This window comes from Bombina bombina, chromosome 4, assembly GCF_027579735.1.
Source record: "Bombina bombina isolate aBomBom1 chromosome 4, aBomBom1.pri, whole genome shotgun sequence".
Taxonomy (NCBI): Eukaryota; Metazoa; Chordata; class Amphibia; order Anura; family Bombinatoridae; genus Bombina; species Bombina bombina.
In genome coordinates, this window is record NC_069502.1 from 1,046,866,928 (window position 1) to 1,046,883,606 (window position 16,679).

The 16,679-nt window shown below is 37.1% G+C and overlaps 1 protein-coding gene across 1 annotated transcript in view; it reads left to right on the forward strand.

Moving 5' to 3' along the window:
- TRMT6 (tRNA methyltransferase 6 non-catalytic subunit) overlaps window positions 1-16,679 on the forward strand; it is a 254,263-nt gene that overhangs the window by 56,968 nt on the left and 180,616 nt on the right. The window contains exons 4-5 of the mRNA XM_053712179.1: window positions 28-119; window positions 5,177-5,260. Coding sequence (XP_053568154.1) covers window positions 28-119; window positions 5,177-5,260 — 176 coding nt within the window. The remainder of the gene's footprint in view (window positions 1-27; window positions 120-5,176; window positions 5,261-16,679) is intronic.

Consider the following 16,679-nt stretch of genomic DNA (forward strand, 5'->3'; position numbering starts at 1 on the left):
ATACCTTTTTGTGTTGCTTTCTTGTAGGAGATAGTTCAGCATCTTATTGAGAACAGCACTACATTTCGCGACAAGACAGAATTTGCTCAAGAAAAGTACATAAAGAAGAAAAAGAAAAAGTAAGTTCTTACAGAAAAAAGTGCTTTAAAATCTGTAACCTGAATGTTCAGCAACCAATTCTTAGATGATCTGATTTGGTATTCATGTCACGTTGGTAACAAAGCAAACCACCTTCCTCCTGTTTATTTTAGGAACAGATCCGCTCGCACATTCTTGACAATTTTCACCCTCCTGCCCTAGACTTTTAATAGGCAGAGAATTTGTAATGTTACATGCTCTCAAAATAGCTCATGTTTGTCCCAACTTTTCCTCACTTTTAATGATTAAATAGATATCTCAGATAACTTAATGGGCCATTTTTTCTGATAAAACTGTTAAGCAGTGAGTACAAGTATACAATTTACATGCCCCTTCTGTTTATATTGTAGATGTGTACTCTGATTGTATGATATGTCATCTCTCAAGTATACATGTTATGGGCTGTTAAGTATTTTGCAATAAGCACGCAGATTACTAATATGTTTTTGGAATATTGATTAAAATGCTTTTTAAATATATGTATGTATGTATGTATGTATGTGTATGTATATATATATATATATATATATATATATATATATATATATATATATATATATGTGTGTGTGTGTATGTATATATATATATATATATTCACAGGACAGGTTCCACTCAGAACAGGCCTCGCCATGGTCGACTAAAGAAGTTGAGTGCACATGCTCAGCGTCATATCCAGAGGTTGTCTTTGGGAAATAGACGTATGAGTGCTGCCAACATTGCTGCAGAGGTTGAAGTGGTGGGGGGGTCAGCCTGTCCTTGCTCAGGCCATACGCCGCACACTGCATCAAATTAGTCTGCATGGCTGTCATCCCAGAAGGAAGCCTGCAAACAGTTTGCTGAAGACAAGCAGACTAAGAACATGGATTACTGGGACCATGTCCTGTGATCCGATGAGACCAAGATAAACTTATTTGCTTCAGATGGTGTCAAGCGTGTTTGGAAGCAACCAGGTGAGGAGTACAAAGACAAGTGTGTCTTGCCTACTGTCAAGTATGGTGGTGGGAGTGTCATGGTCTGGGCCTTCATGAGTGCTGCCAGCAGTGGGGAGCTACAGTTCATTGAGGGAACCATGAATGCCAACTTGTTCTGTGACATACTGAAGCAGAGCATGATCCCCTCTCTTCGGAGATTGGGCCGCAGGGCAGTATTCCAACATGATAACCACCCCAAACACACCTCCAAGATGACCACTGCCTTGCTAAAGAAGCTGATGGTAAAGGTGATGGACTTGCCAAGCATGTCTCCAGACCTAAACCCTATTGAGCATCTGGAGGTATCCTCAAACGGATGGTGGGGGAGCGCAAGGTCTCTAACATCCACCAGCTCCGTGATGTCGTCATGGAGGAGTGGAAGAGGACTCCAGTTGCAACCTGTGAAGCTCTGGTGAGCTCCATGCCCAAGAGGGTTAAGGCAGTGCTGGAAAATATTGATGGACACACAAAATATTGACACTTTGGGCCCAATTTGGACATTTCCACTTAGGGGTGTACTCACTTTTGTTGCCAACGGTTTAGACATTAATGGCTGTGAGTGAGTTATTTTGAGGGACAGCAAATTTACACTGTTATACAGGCTGTACACTCACTACATTGTAGCAAAGTGTCATTTCTTCAGTGTTGTCACATGAAAAGATATAATAAAATATTTACAAAAATGTGAGGGGTGTACTCACTTTTGTGAGATACTGTGTGTATGTATGTATGTGTGGAGATATATATATATATATATATATATATATATATATATATATATATATATATATATATATATATATATATATATTATCCAATTAGCACGTGTTCCAGCACTCCAGCTTCAAATACTGATGAAACACCTGGGTGCAATCCTCAATGGAATGTAGATAAGAGCTAGGAAAGGGGGGGCACTCTCAGGATTTATATACGTCAAAGTTAATTTATTGTTTTTCACAACAACATTAGTAAGTCATGAGGATAGGTCGATGTTTCGGCTTACATAGAAGCCTTCATCAAGACAAGTGAACAACTGTTAAATGAAAAAGAAAAAATAACAAAATTGAAAACACAAAACCAATACATAATCCCACCACCCAATTGTTTGCAGGCTGAAAAATAAAAAAATAATAAAATAAACCCACAAAAAGAAAAAATAAACATAGAAATAAAAATAAGGCAAACCCAAACACATAGCGCCAGGAAATACAACAATACAGATCCCTCCAAAACTCTCAATCCACACTGGGCATACACTGGTGGAGTATATACTAAAATAAGAGCTAACAACCAGAGTGTGTGCTAACCACTTGCCGGTGAAACACCATTCAGCTGAACAATTTATGCATAGGGAAATTCAACCAAGAGCTATATAGATGAACAGCTATATATAGATGATGTTAGCTCTTATTTTAGTATATACTCCACCAGTGTATGCCCAGTGTGGATTAAGAGTTTTGGAGGGATCTGTATTGTTGTATTTCCTGGCGCTATGTGTTTGGGTTTGCCTTATTTTTATTTCTATGTTTAATTTTTCTTTTTGTGCATTTTTTTTTTTATTTTTTTTTTCAGCCTGCAAACAATTGGGTGGTGGGATTATGTATTGGTTTTGTGTTTTCAATTTTGTTATTTTTTCTTTTTCGTTTAACAGTTGTTCACTTGTCTTGATGAAGGCTTCTATGTAAGCCGAAACGTCAACCTATCCTTATGACTTACTAATGTTGTTGTGAAAAACAATAAATTAACTTTGACGTATATAAATCCTGAGTGCCCTCCCTTTCCTAGCTCATATATATATATATATATATATATATATATATATATATATATATATATATATATATATATATATATATATATATATATATATATATATATTTATACACACACACATCGGTTACTGTTCTTGCTTTTTGCTTAAATGTTGCTTTTTTAAAACGGTATGCTGTATCTGAATCACAAAAGAAAAAATGTGGATTTAATGTTCTTTTAAGCAGATGGTTACCACGGTGTCACCCTAGTTACCAGTATGCACTATTTTTCATATAACTGCAGGTAATAGATACTACTATGAAGAAGAATATGCACAGATACTGATCTAAAAATTATAGTATAAAACTTTTTATAAAATTATTTAGATGCTCTTGTTTAGCACTGTTGATTATGATAGCTGGAACACCCAATGAAAGGTGCTGGGGAAAGCAGGAAGAGCAGACCCCCTCCCTGTATATGAAAAGACATATCACACAACCACACAACCAGGAATCTGTAGATATCAGTAAACATCTAAAACTTTGGATCATCTACAACATATTTATGCAAAGAAAAATCTAGTGTACAATATCCCTTTAACTTCTGCATGGAGATTAAACACACAGTTATAGTCCGCTCCAGATCAATAATGTAATACTAGTGAGTCAATAACAATTGTGTGCAGCCACCAATCACCAGCTAGCTCCCAGTAGTGCATTGCTGCTCCGGAGCCTACCTAGGTATTTCTTTCAATAAAGGATACCAAGGGAACTTTAGTAGTATTATTTGACAATAGAATTAAAGTGAAAAAAAAAATGAAAAATTCAATTTTAAGCAATTTCCAATTCCATTATTACATTTACTTTGTTCTCTATGTCTCCTTTTGTTTAAACGTTTATGTTCATGTCCCTTTAAATGGATTAAAGGGACAGTATACTCTGCATTTTTCTCCCCTTTAATTTGTTCTCAATTATTCATTTTACCTGCTGCAGTGTATTAAATTGTTACAAATAGCTCATTTATCTTTATTTTGGCATTTAAAATAACTGATTTAGCCTGAGGTATCCATACCTTTACTAAAGTTTCTATACCTGTGTAAACCTAACTAGCAGAAGAAATTACACTCCTTCTGGAAGGTAGGCCAAGATGGTTGGTGAGATAAGTAATAAAATGTTAACATTCAATTTTTCTCTCTAAGTATTGGGATTTGATATACAGACAGAGATGAGATAAGGAAGCATTTTTGTGTAGAGTGTGTGATAACATACGGAGATCTGATTTACCTGCAAGCTTAACCCATTTTGGTGAGTTGTGTTGTCAAAAAAACTGAACTAGCTATTTCATATACAAAATTTAAATCCAAAGAAGTATTTTTTTTTATACTCTGCTGCTGTTATAGCAAGTCATTGGAAATACATTAAAGGGACATAATACTCATATGCTAAATCACTTGAAACTGATGCAGTATAACTGTAAAAAGCTGACAGGAAAATATCACCTGAGCATCTCTATGTAAAAAAGGAAGATATTTTACCTCACAATTTCCTCAGCTCATCAGAGTAAGTTCTGTGTAAAAAGTTATACTCAGCTGCTCCCAGCTGCAGGTAAAAAAATTTGAAGAAATGAACAGCAGCCAATCAGCATCAGCAGTGCTGAGGTCATGAACTCTTACTGTGATCTCATGAGATTTGACTTAACTCTCATGAGATTTCATAGTAAGCTTCCTTTACCTGATTGGTGAAATAAGATGAGAGTGCACGATGCTCATCCCTTCAGATGTCCCAGGACAGACACACTAATATGCTGCTTAGAAGTCCTTTACAATGGGAGGTGGCTACTGAGGAAATTTTGAGGTAAAATATCTTTCTTTTTTACATAGAGATGTTCAGGTGATATTTTCTAATCGGCTTTTTACAGCTATACTGCATCACTTTCAAGTGTTTAAACATTTGGGTATTATGGCCCTTTAAGGGAAAAACTTTACAGTATACTTCCCTTTAAGTAATGGGACAGTTCACACTGACTGAATTTCCCTTAAAAGTTTATATATAATTATATTCTCCCGATAAATAATGGCAATAAAATGTCATGCTTATTAAAAAAAAAAAAAAAAAGTGCTAGCCACCTTACTGTTTCAAGTAGTTATATTTAACAACCTTTTTATTTTCAGTTTTCCCTGTTTGCACAGTGCTATTTTTTTTGCTTCAGGGATTTTCAATGATTGCTGTACAATATTTTGTGCTTTTGTAATTTATCATATATATATTGTAATTATTAATATTATATATATATATAAATTGTTTTCTAATTTTCAGATATGATGCAGCCATTACAATAGTGAAACCTTCTACTCGTATTCTTTCAATGATGTATTATGCTAGAGAACCCGGGAAGATCTGGTAAGATATAGTGTGACGGTGTTGTTATTTGTACTTGATTTTTGTCTTTCTGTTTATTTTGCAATCTTTAAGTGACTATTGTATATTAAGGAGTTGGAACTTGTAATAATATCGAATATATCTAAATATTTAAATATACTTTCCCTCCTAAGATAGGGAGAGTCCACGCCTTCATTCCTTACTATTGGGAAATAAAACACCTGGCCACCAGGAGGAGGCAAAGACACCCCAGCCAATGGCTTATTAAATATCCCTTCCACTTCCTCATTACCCCAGTTGTTCTTTGCCTTTCTATGGGCAATCTTCAAGGCCTTGAAGGCTTGGCCACTTCTGGGTTTGTCCCAGTTTTTCAGATTCCAATCAGACAATATAACCTTGTGGCTTACATCAACCATCAGGGGGGAACAAGAAGTTCCTTGGCGATGAAGGAAGTATCTCAGATTCTGGAGTGGGCGGAGGCCCACAGCTGTACGCTGTCAGCGATCCACATTCCAGGTGTGAGAGCTTCTAAAAAATAAGTTTAGGCATCTAGTGGGGATGTCCTCATCTCCGTGTCGCAGAGACCTGCTGTTACAAGGTCCATTTGTTCATCAAAATCTAGATTCTCTGAGGCTGACTACGTGGAGATTGAACGCTTAGTCTTCGCCAAGAGAGGTTTCTCTGAGAGTGTCATTGATACTCTTATTCAAGCTCATAAACCAGTTACTCAGAGTATCTACCACAATGTGTGGAGGACCTACTTATGCTGGTGTGAAGAGCATGGTTTTTCCTGGTACAGAGTTAAGGTTGCTAGGATCTTATGCTTTCTCCAGGATGGGCTACAGAAGGGCCTTTCTGCTAGTTCCCTGAGGGGACAGATTTCGGTCCTGTCGGTTTTATTGCACAAGAGACTGGCTGAGCTTCCAGGCGTGCAGTCCTTTGTTAAGGCTCTGATTAGGATCAGATCTGTGTTTAGATCTGAGGCTCCTCCTTGGAGCCTAAATCTTGTTCTTCGGGTTTTGCAACAGGTTCCGTTTGAGCCTCTGCATTCTGTTCAAATTAAATTATTATCTTGGAAGGTTCTCTTTTTATTGGCTATTGCCTCTGCGCGCAGAGTTTCTGAAATCTCTGCTTTGCAATGTGAGCCCCACTATCTGATTTTTCATGCAGTTAAGGCAGTTTTATGTACTAAATTAGGTTTTCTTCCTAAGGTTGTGTCGGATCACAACATCAATCAGGAGATTGTGGATCTTTCCTTGTGTCCTAATAATTCTTCATCAAAGGAACGCTTATTTCACAATTTGGATGTGGTTCGCGCCTTGAAGTTCTATCTTCAGGCTACTAAGGAGTTTAGACAATCTTCCTCTTTGTTTGTTGTCTATTCGGGGAAGCGTAAGGGGCAGAAGGCTACTTCGACTTCCCTATCTTTTTGGTTAAGGAGTGTCATCCGCTTAGCTTACGGGACATCGTCCTCCTGAGAGGATAACGACTCATTCTACTAGAGCAGTGGCTTCCTCTTGGGCCTTTAAGAACGAGACCTCTATGGATCAGATTTGTAAGGCGGCTATCTTGTCCTCACATACTTTTAATTTTTTTTACATGTTTGATGTTTTTGCTTCGGCTGAAGCAGCTTTTGGGAGAAAGGTTTTGCAGGCTGTGGTGCCCTCAAAATAGGGTCAGACTCTTCTTTTTTGTTCCCTCCCGTTATTCGTTCAGTGTCCTCTGGAGCTTGGGTATAGTTTTCTTAACAGTAAGGAATGAAGCCGTGGACTCTCTCTATCTTAGGAAGGAAAACATAATTTATGCTTACCAGATAAATTCCTTTCCTTCCGGATAGGGAGAGTCCACAGCCCCCGCGCATTTTTTTCTTGTCTATGGGCGGTCCCCTATTATTTTTTTCTTCTGGCACTATTTATACCCTAATGTTTCTCCTACTTTTCCTTGTTCCCTCTACAGAATGACTGGGGTAATGAGGAAGTTTGAGGGATATTTAAGCTTTTGGCTGGAGTGTCTTTGCCGCCTCCTGGTGGCCAGGTGTTGTATTTCTCAACTGTAAGGAATGAAGCTGTTGACTCCCCCTATCCGGGAAGCAAAGGAATTTATCTGGTAAGGATAAATTATGTTTTTACTTATGTTACAGACTGGGAGATGTATCTTATGTACGTACCCCTCCTCTCACACCCGAATTATTAATTAAGCCTTTAGTTTTAAACAACTTTCCGTGTTTCTATTTTCACTTTTTCTTTGTTCACTTGATATCCTTTGTTGAAAAGCAGGTTCTGATACAGAAATACACCTCTGGGAGCTAGCAGAACACATCGTTTAAGCCAATGACGAGTCATATATGTGCAGCCACCAATTACCAGCTAGCTCCCATCAGTGCATTGCAACTCCTAAGCCTACCATGGTATACTCTTCAACAAAAGATAACAAGAAAACAAAGTTTGATAATACCAAGTTTGAAATATAACTGGATATATATATATATATATATATATATATATATATATATATATATATATATATATATATATATATATATATTTGGTAAGGAAGATAGTGTAAATTCTACAGCGCTACTCTCTGTGGGTATATATACAATTACGTAGACCCGTTTGTATAAGCCCAATAATGTCTACAGAAGTACAGTATTTCAAATACAGCCTATGTACACAAATTAAGATACACAGCTTAATATCGTGGGAGGTGTATAATGTCCATACAATCTCTGCGTTATACCGCAATTATTATATAGCAGTGTTATAGGAACCAATAGTTGACAACAGTAAAGACACTTCTAATGGCGAGTCCTAAAGTGGTCTCTCAGTTCACTTACTTCTGTGTCCTCAATCATATGAGGTAAGTGATGAGTGGTATAGACAGGTCCCGAATGGAACGAGATTCCTTCCGTTTTAGCCAATTTCTATTCCTCAGGCTCACTCAAACGTTACCCTTCCTTCTCTTTTCCCCTTCTTGTATACGATTAGCCCGCTTGTCACAGGAAAATGTCAGCTCTCTCTGCGCTCAGAGCAGGTACTGAGCGCAGAGAGAGCTGACATTTTCCTGTGACAAGCGGGCTAATCGTTATATATATAAAACAAATAGAAATTATAAGTAAAGATTTTTTAAAATAAAAAAGTTATGACTCTAGCTCTGAATTTAAGCCAGTTGGAAATAGTGTGTCCATATTGTAGATCATTTTGCTTCAGAGCTAGATATTTCCCCTTTCTTATAATAATTTTACATCATACTAATATATATAAATACCTCCATTCTATGCTAACACAGAAAGTGAGATACACATAGCCTAATGGTTAAGATCTCTCTCTCTCTAACCCTAAAGGTCATGAGTTCAATTCCCACCACATTCCTTTGTTGGTTCAGGTAAATGCTACTAAACATCCTTTACTACCACTAAAAACTATCTATATAGATTTTAGTCTCTTATGAATATCATCACTTCTTTCTCTATGGTCTTCATTTATACAAACAAAACCATATTGTAAATATAAATGTATATAAACATATATGTGTGTGTATATACATATACTTTCACTAATACATGTATTTCACTATATACAATGTTGAGGTAGATGTGGTTTAGTGGATAATACCCTCGGCTCAATTACCAAAAGGTCATGAGTTCAATCACAAAAGGGAATACTGAAAACAGTTTTAATTTTTTTTTATTATTATTATTTTTTTTATTTTTTTTTGAAAAATTACTCACTAAGTCATAACTTTTTTATTTTAAAAAATCTTTACTTATAATTTCTATTTGTTTTATATATTTAAAAATTAACATATGCTCAATATTCAAGCAACTATAAGCACATCAAAATCAATACAAATACATACATTATACATTATATAGATATATTTAGAACTCTCTAAATAATGTTTATTGCATTCTTACAAGAAACTTTCTAGGATCTATTCATTCTCTTTCATTTATTACAACACAAAGAACAAAAACAAATGAAGAACGATAAGCTTCTTGTAGACACACACAACTATATAATTCCACCTTTATATTGAATTTCCATATATCTATACTTTCCACCTTTTAATTAAATTACATAGAATAGCCAATCCAAACCAGTTAAGCCCTATATATAGACTCAGGTGACACAGACAAACATGTCTTGATAAAGCCTAAGGGCGAAACGCGTTGACCTTGACACTGTTGTCACTCTGCACTTTATGTTTTTATTTTGATTGCTGTTATAATTGCCAAGAAAGGAAAGAAAACTACTACAAGACTTCCTTTGCTGATTACCTCCTGCAACATTGCAGCTGGACGTTGTTACAACCTGCATTTGTTTCTAATCAGCTCTACTAAGTTGCACAGAGAGATTGCCAAGTTTTACTTTGATCTCCAACGATACAGATCATTCTGTTAGTCACTACTAGTGACCGCAAAGATTTCCTCTAAGTCACCACTGTTAGTGACCGCAAAGACCACTTTTAAGTCACAATCTGTGACCGCAAAGATACAACCGCAAGTTAATACATGCAAGTCACAATCTGTGACTGCAAAGACCTTGCTGTATAACATCACTGATGTCCGCTAAAGATTCTACTCCTAGTCACCACTAGTGACCGCAAAGACCCCACCACTAGTCACCTCCGTGACCGCAAAGACCTCATTACAGTCACTACAAGTGACCGCCAAGTCCACTAAGCTAACACAGAAAGTGAGATACACATAGCCTAATGGTTAAGATCTCCCTCTCTTACCCTAAAGGTCACGAGTTCAATTCCCACCACTACAAGTGACCGCCAAGTCCACACTGCGAGGATTGCATTATAGTCACTGCACGTGACCGCAAAGTTTAACATCCAAGTCACTGAATGTGACCGCAAAGACCACACTAAAAGAGAAATCAGGTGTGCCAAGAGACCAGCGTAAATTGCAATCTCCCCCAAGACTCCCTAATTACACACGGAATAGGGGAATACACCTTCTGATACACATACAGATTAAAGTTTAAAAAAATTGCAACATAATAAGCACTTGACAGAATATCAAGGATCACTGGTTACATTACAACTATATTGAAACAGCTACGATCACAAGTGTGATGTAGGAAAAGTCACATGACATATTTTTAAATACCAGTCTCTCACTAACGGACCGGTAACACACACCCGCCACAATAGCGGGGAGGTCATCTCGTTTGGATCTTTGCGTTTTTTTTAATCCAATTTCTGGACATTATCATTTGTTACACTATATAACAGGTACCTGATTATCAAATAGCGGAAATATATACTACAGTTATTCAATTGTTTTCTCTGATGAAATCGATGTTATAAGGGAGACGTCCCTTTTTATTTTATGTATGCTTTTAACAAGTTATTAAATTTCTGTCTAATTATACAAATGTTTTATTAGTTTTTATATATATAGATAAGAAGTTCACATTAGACAACAAGTTTATATATATCAGTTGTATATACCTGTTTATATCTTTTTATTAACTGAATGTTGATAAATACTTAGGATTACCTACAATAAATATATAATAACAACATTGCAGTACATACATTAAACATTTATCCAATCACAAAATACAATATATTCGAATTATAGAATTTAACTAAATACTCTACCCGTGCTAATCTAGCGCTGGACTACATTCACTACATATCAACCACTGTTTTCTTAGAGGGGAATACATTAGTCTAGCAGGGTCAATTCTCCAGCGCCTCATCTTTCTCACTACCAGTACAACTGAGAAAGAAACCTAAGCTACAACATGGCAGCGCCCTTTGCTTTATAGACACTAAAAGCCAGACTATGCGTGGCGCATAAGCAAAAACATAATTTATGTAAGAATTTACCTGATAAATTCATTTCTTTCATATTGGCAAGAGTCCATGAGCTAGTGTCGTATGGGATATACAATCCTACCAGGAGGGGCAAAGTTTCCCAAACCTCAAATGCCTATAAATACACCCTTCGCCACACCCACAATTCAGTTTAACGAATAGCCAAGTAGTGGGGTGATAAAGAAAAGAGTAAAAAGCATCAACAAAGGAATTTGGAAATAATTGTGCTTTATACAAAAAAATCATAACCACCATAAAAAAGGGTGGGCCTCATGGACTCTTGCCAATATGAAATAAATTAATGTATCAGGTAAATTCTTACATAAATTATGTTTTCTTTCATGTAATTGGCATGAGTCCATGAGCTAGTGACGTATGGGATATCAATACCCAAGATGTAGAACTCCACGCAAGAGTCACTAGAGAGGGAGGGATAAAAACAAACAGCCATTTTCCGCTGAAAAAATAATCCACAACCCAAAATATAAGTTTATTCTTTAAATGTCAAGAAAAACTTAAAACATCAGCAGAAGAATCAAACTGAAACAGCTGCCTGAAGAACTTTTCTACCAAAAACTGCTTCTGAAGAAGCAAAAACATCAAAACCGGTAGAATTTAATAAATGTATGTAAAGAAGACCAAGTTGCCGCTTTGCAAATTTGATCAACTGAAGCTTCATTCTTAAAATCCCACAAAGTGGAGACTGATCTAGTCGAATGAGCTGTAATTCTCTGTGGCGGGGCCTGACCCGACTCCAATAAGCTTGAAGAATCAAAAGCTTTAACCAAGGAAATAGCAGAAGTTTTCTGACCTTTCCTAGGACCAGAAAATATAACAAATAGACTAGAAGTCTTCCTGAAATCTTTAGTAGCTTCAATATAATATTTCAAAGCTCTCACCACATCCAAAGAATGTAAAGATCTTTCCAAAGAATTCTTAGGATTAGAACACAAGGAAGGGACAACAATTTCTCTACTAATGTTGTTAGAATTCACAACCTTAGGTTAAATGAAGTCCGCAAAACCGCCTTATCCTGATGAAAAATCAGAAAAGGAGATTCTCAAGAAAGAGCAGATAGCTCAGAAACTCTTCTAGCAGAATAGATGGCCAAAAGGAACAATACTTTCCAAGAAAGTAGTTAAATGTCCAAAGAATGCATAGGCTCAATATGGAGGAGCCTGAAAAGCCCTCCAAACCAAATTAAGACTCCAAGGAGGAGAGATTGATTTAATGACAGGCTTAAAGGGACAGTCAACACCAGAATTTTTGTTGTTTAAAAAGAAAGATAATCCCTTTATTACCCATTCCCCAGTTTTGCATAACCAACACAGTTATAATAATACACGTTTTACCTCTGTAATTATCTTGTATCTAAGCTTCTGCTGACTGCCCCCTTATTTTAGTTCTTTTGACAGACATGCAGTTTATCCAATCAGTGCTCACTCCTAGGTCACTTTACGTGCATGAGCTCAATGTTATCTATATGAAACATGTGAACTAATGCCCTCTAGTGGTCAACATGTATTCAGATTAGAGGCAGTCTTCAAGGTCTAAGAAATTAGCATATGAACCTCCTAGTTTTAGCTTTCAACTAAGAATACCAAGAGAACAAAGCAAAATTGGTGATAAAAGTAAATTGGGAAGTTGTTTAAAATTGCATGCCCTATTTAAAACATGAAAGTTTTTTCTGGACTTGACTGTCCCTTTAAATACGAACTAAAGCCTGTACAAAACAGTGAATGTCAGGAAGTTTAGCAATCTTTCTGTGAATAAAACAGAAAGAACTTGAAAAGAGGAAATGTGGGCTGTTTCCTTAAAATTAATTCCTTTTATTTATTCAGATTAAAATCGGCAAACACAGCAAGGATAGGGTATGGTGTAGAAGGCGCAGCACAGTCTGGCTTACGCGTTTCGGATGAAATCCGTAGTCATAGCCTACTGTGCTGTGCTCCACACCTGTTTAAAACTAGTTAAAACAAATGTGATTGGCGCACACATGAAAAACAACGCCTTCAAGTTTAACCAATACTAACAGTATGTAAAGTTAACCCACTAGTGTAAGAACCGCACATTGCAATACATTGTCTGAGCCCATACAAACGTAATATACATACTGTGATAATTATGTGAATAACCAACATAGTGTTATGCATTACAGACAAAATGTCAAATATTAAGGGTTAGTGATTAATTTTCAAGTTATTATTGTCCGGAGTTTGGCTGTTTCCTGCTGTGCATTACGAGCTTATACTCTTCAAAAAGGATTGCATTGTGTGCTGTTCTACATTTGGCAGTTCCCTATTGCAAGCAGGAACTGTTTTTTGCTACGTCACTGGCGGAGGGATACTGCATTCTATCGGAGGAACAAGTATCTGGAATAAGTTGAGGCGGAGCAAGGGATCTCTGCCTCGTTCCAGAGTGTGTTCCATTGGCCGAGATTGGGCCGTGCCCCCTTAGAGGCGTCCGGATTGAACTTGCAGCCGTGAATGGCGATACCCGCCTTCTCCATAGGATTGGGTGAGTGAGATCTCCATTGTCCACGCTGGAGCGAGTAAATGAGTGATATACCAAGGAACTTGAGAGTTTCTATTTAGCACCTTGCACTTTATTTGATACCTTTTTGTTGTTAATATATTATAGACTGCCTATCACTTTCTGGGTTTCCTTACTTTACATTTATCTCTTTTGGGTATTACCGGACATACCTACACCCAGTTTTGTGATATTGGTTCAGCCTTTTAATAAGACTTGTTAGCACAGTTATGGAGGAAACACAGCAGGCCTTTTACTCACTGATGCCTGTAACTGCACGTACGACTTTGCCTACAGATTGTGAATTGATTTTCTCTGAGGATAAAGGAGTATTAGCACTGAGCACTTTTTTTGAACAAATGGAGACATTGTTACTTAAAGAATCTAAAACCCAGTGGGATATCTGGACATTAGAAAAATATTTGAGTCTGAGTATGATACCGAGGGGATTAAGGCTATACAAGTTTCCGACCTTTGACGTGGATGCACAAGATAAAGACTTTATAGATGCTTGGAACAATGTACTATCTGAATGCTCTATGAGACTTATGAAATTGCTTATACAGTATAAAAATAAGTTGTTGGATAACATTAGAGCAGATATTAATGAATTACAGATAGAATTGAATAGGAGGAGCAGTCATAATGATTTTGCCAGATTTGATAAAACTTTGAAAGAGTTGGTTGCCAAGGGGAGGTCTGGGATCATGGAGACAAAACATACCAAATACATTAGGGACAAATATGACTATTCTAACAATTCTGTGTACATATGGAATAGAAGTGCCAGGGGGAATTTTAGGGCAAATCAACCTAGGTTTGGCCGTAGGAGGAGGGGCAATAGAAATCGTAGTAGAAATCGTGGCAATAATAATAAAAAGAATGTGACCTTCTCTGGTAGTGATTCAGAGGGATCGAGTGAGGGTGAGATCATTAGTGAACAAACACGGCCAGATTTCGAAGATACTGCCCCTCCTAATATTGTACATATTCCCCAAACAGCTTACACAGGTATAATGAGCACTAATCAAGGCTATGTACAACACAACACAGTAGCAGTTAAACCCAAACAGGGTAACTACACAGAATTAGCACCTAATATGTATTTTCAAAACAGACCAGACACTCTAGCCATCAATCAGGTTTTTCCCCAAGACCTAGATGCATCAGCGGGGGGAGGGAAACAGAACAAACAGAATACACAGCCCAAAGTGCAATATACGAAGAATCAAGACAAGTATCAATTGAGGGAACCTCGTCCACAGACCAAATACAAATAATCGATTCCAAGATTGTAGGCAATGTCATTAATTTATCATCTAAACAGCTTAGTATTGCACAATATAGTGTTTTGAACAAAGGTTTAAAATTTGCACCCACTATAGATTTTGATGTATTTAGAACTATTATGGATGTTAACAAATTAACACGTAATTTAACTTTGAAGAAACATTTTCACGGATTGAGTACACTTGATCATACCGATGTGCCAGTTACCCATGTTGATACTGATACCGGGGACCCAGTTGATTTTGAACATAAATGTGACACAGTCACACTGCAACAGCTGCAAATAGAATCAATGGGGAACTCGGGTAGTCGCAACATGGGTCCCAAATTTAAGGAGAAATCTAAATTCTACCCTATTCAGAACAGGGGATCAGTCATTGAAACATTTTACAACAGGGTCGAAAGGGATCTTTTACAACTAAAGGCCAATCAGCCCCCAAGTAAATTTAATTTGTCTCTTGCTGAGAAGAGTGCTTTGGCCTCTCTTAAAGAGGACCTTAGTCTGGTGATCAAAAATTCCGATAAAGGTGGAATGGTTGTGGTCATGGACCGACAACAATACATAGATGAAGGCCACAGACAACTATGTAATGAGAATAATTACTTAGTTTTACAAAGAGATCCCACCACTCACTTTCGTTCCAAATTAGTACATCTTTTGGATGATGGATTGGAACAAGGTTTTGTAGATCAGGCAACAATGGACTATTTGTTAGTTGATTGTCCGAAAATACCGTTGTTCCACCATTTACCTAAGACACATAAATCCCTGGAAAGTGTCCAGGGACGGCCTATAGTGAGTGGTGTGGAATCCCTTCTAGGTAATCTGTCAGAGTGGTTGGACTCAATCCTTCAACCCCTCGTTGTCACTCTCCATTCTTACATTAGGGATACCAAACATATCCTTAATGTTATGGATAATGTAAGATGGACACCACAATCTATCTGGCTCACAGTGGACGCAGTGTCGCTCTATTCCAGTATTCCACACTCTAAAGGGATAGAGGCCATTGCCTTTTTTCTGGAATACAATACAGATTACTCTGATGACTTCATTAAGTACATTTTGAAGGTCACCCTTTTTCTTTTGTCACACAATTTTTTCAAATTTGAGGATGTTTTCTATCTCCAGAGATGTGGTACCGCCATGGGGGCCAAATTTGCTCCCTCCTTTGCCAATCTTTTTTTGGGCTGGTGGGAGTTCTACCACATCTTTGGAGATAGAAACCCTTACAAGAAATGTATCTCCTTTTATAGGAGATACATAGATGATCTTCTTTTCATCTGGTCGGGTAATCAGTCTGACATTCAGGGATTCATTGACTATCTTAATCATAATGATATTGGACTAAGCTTCACTTTTGAAGCGAGTCAGAGTTCTATTAACTATCTGGATATTACATTGGAGGGCAGTTCAGATGGCAGAATACTTTCCAGGATTTTCAGAAAATCCATTTCAGGGAATTCCTTACTCTTAGGAACAAGCTGTCATCCCAGACATGTTCCCTTTGCCATTGCCAAAGGAGAATATACCAGGATTAAAAGGAACTGTACCTCCAATGAGGACTTTTGCAAGGAGGCAGAAAGATTGGAGATGAGATTAAAAGAGAGAAAGTATCCCAAAAAAGTGATCAAAAGGGCAAGAGAATCTGTACAGGTAACACCTAGAGAGAGCTTACTGAAAACTAAAGATAAGCACAGTACAACCAAACAGGGAATTACTTTTGTTACAACACACAGTACCCAATATCCTCAGGTATGTGAGATTATTAGGAAACATTTT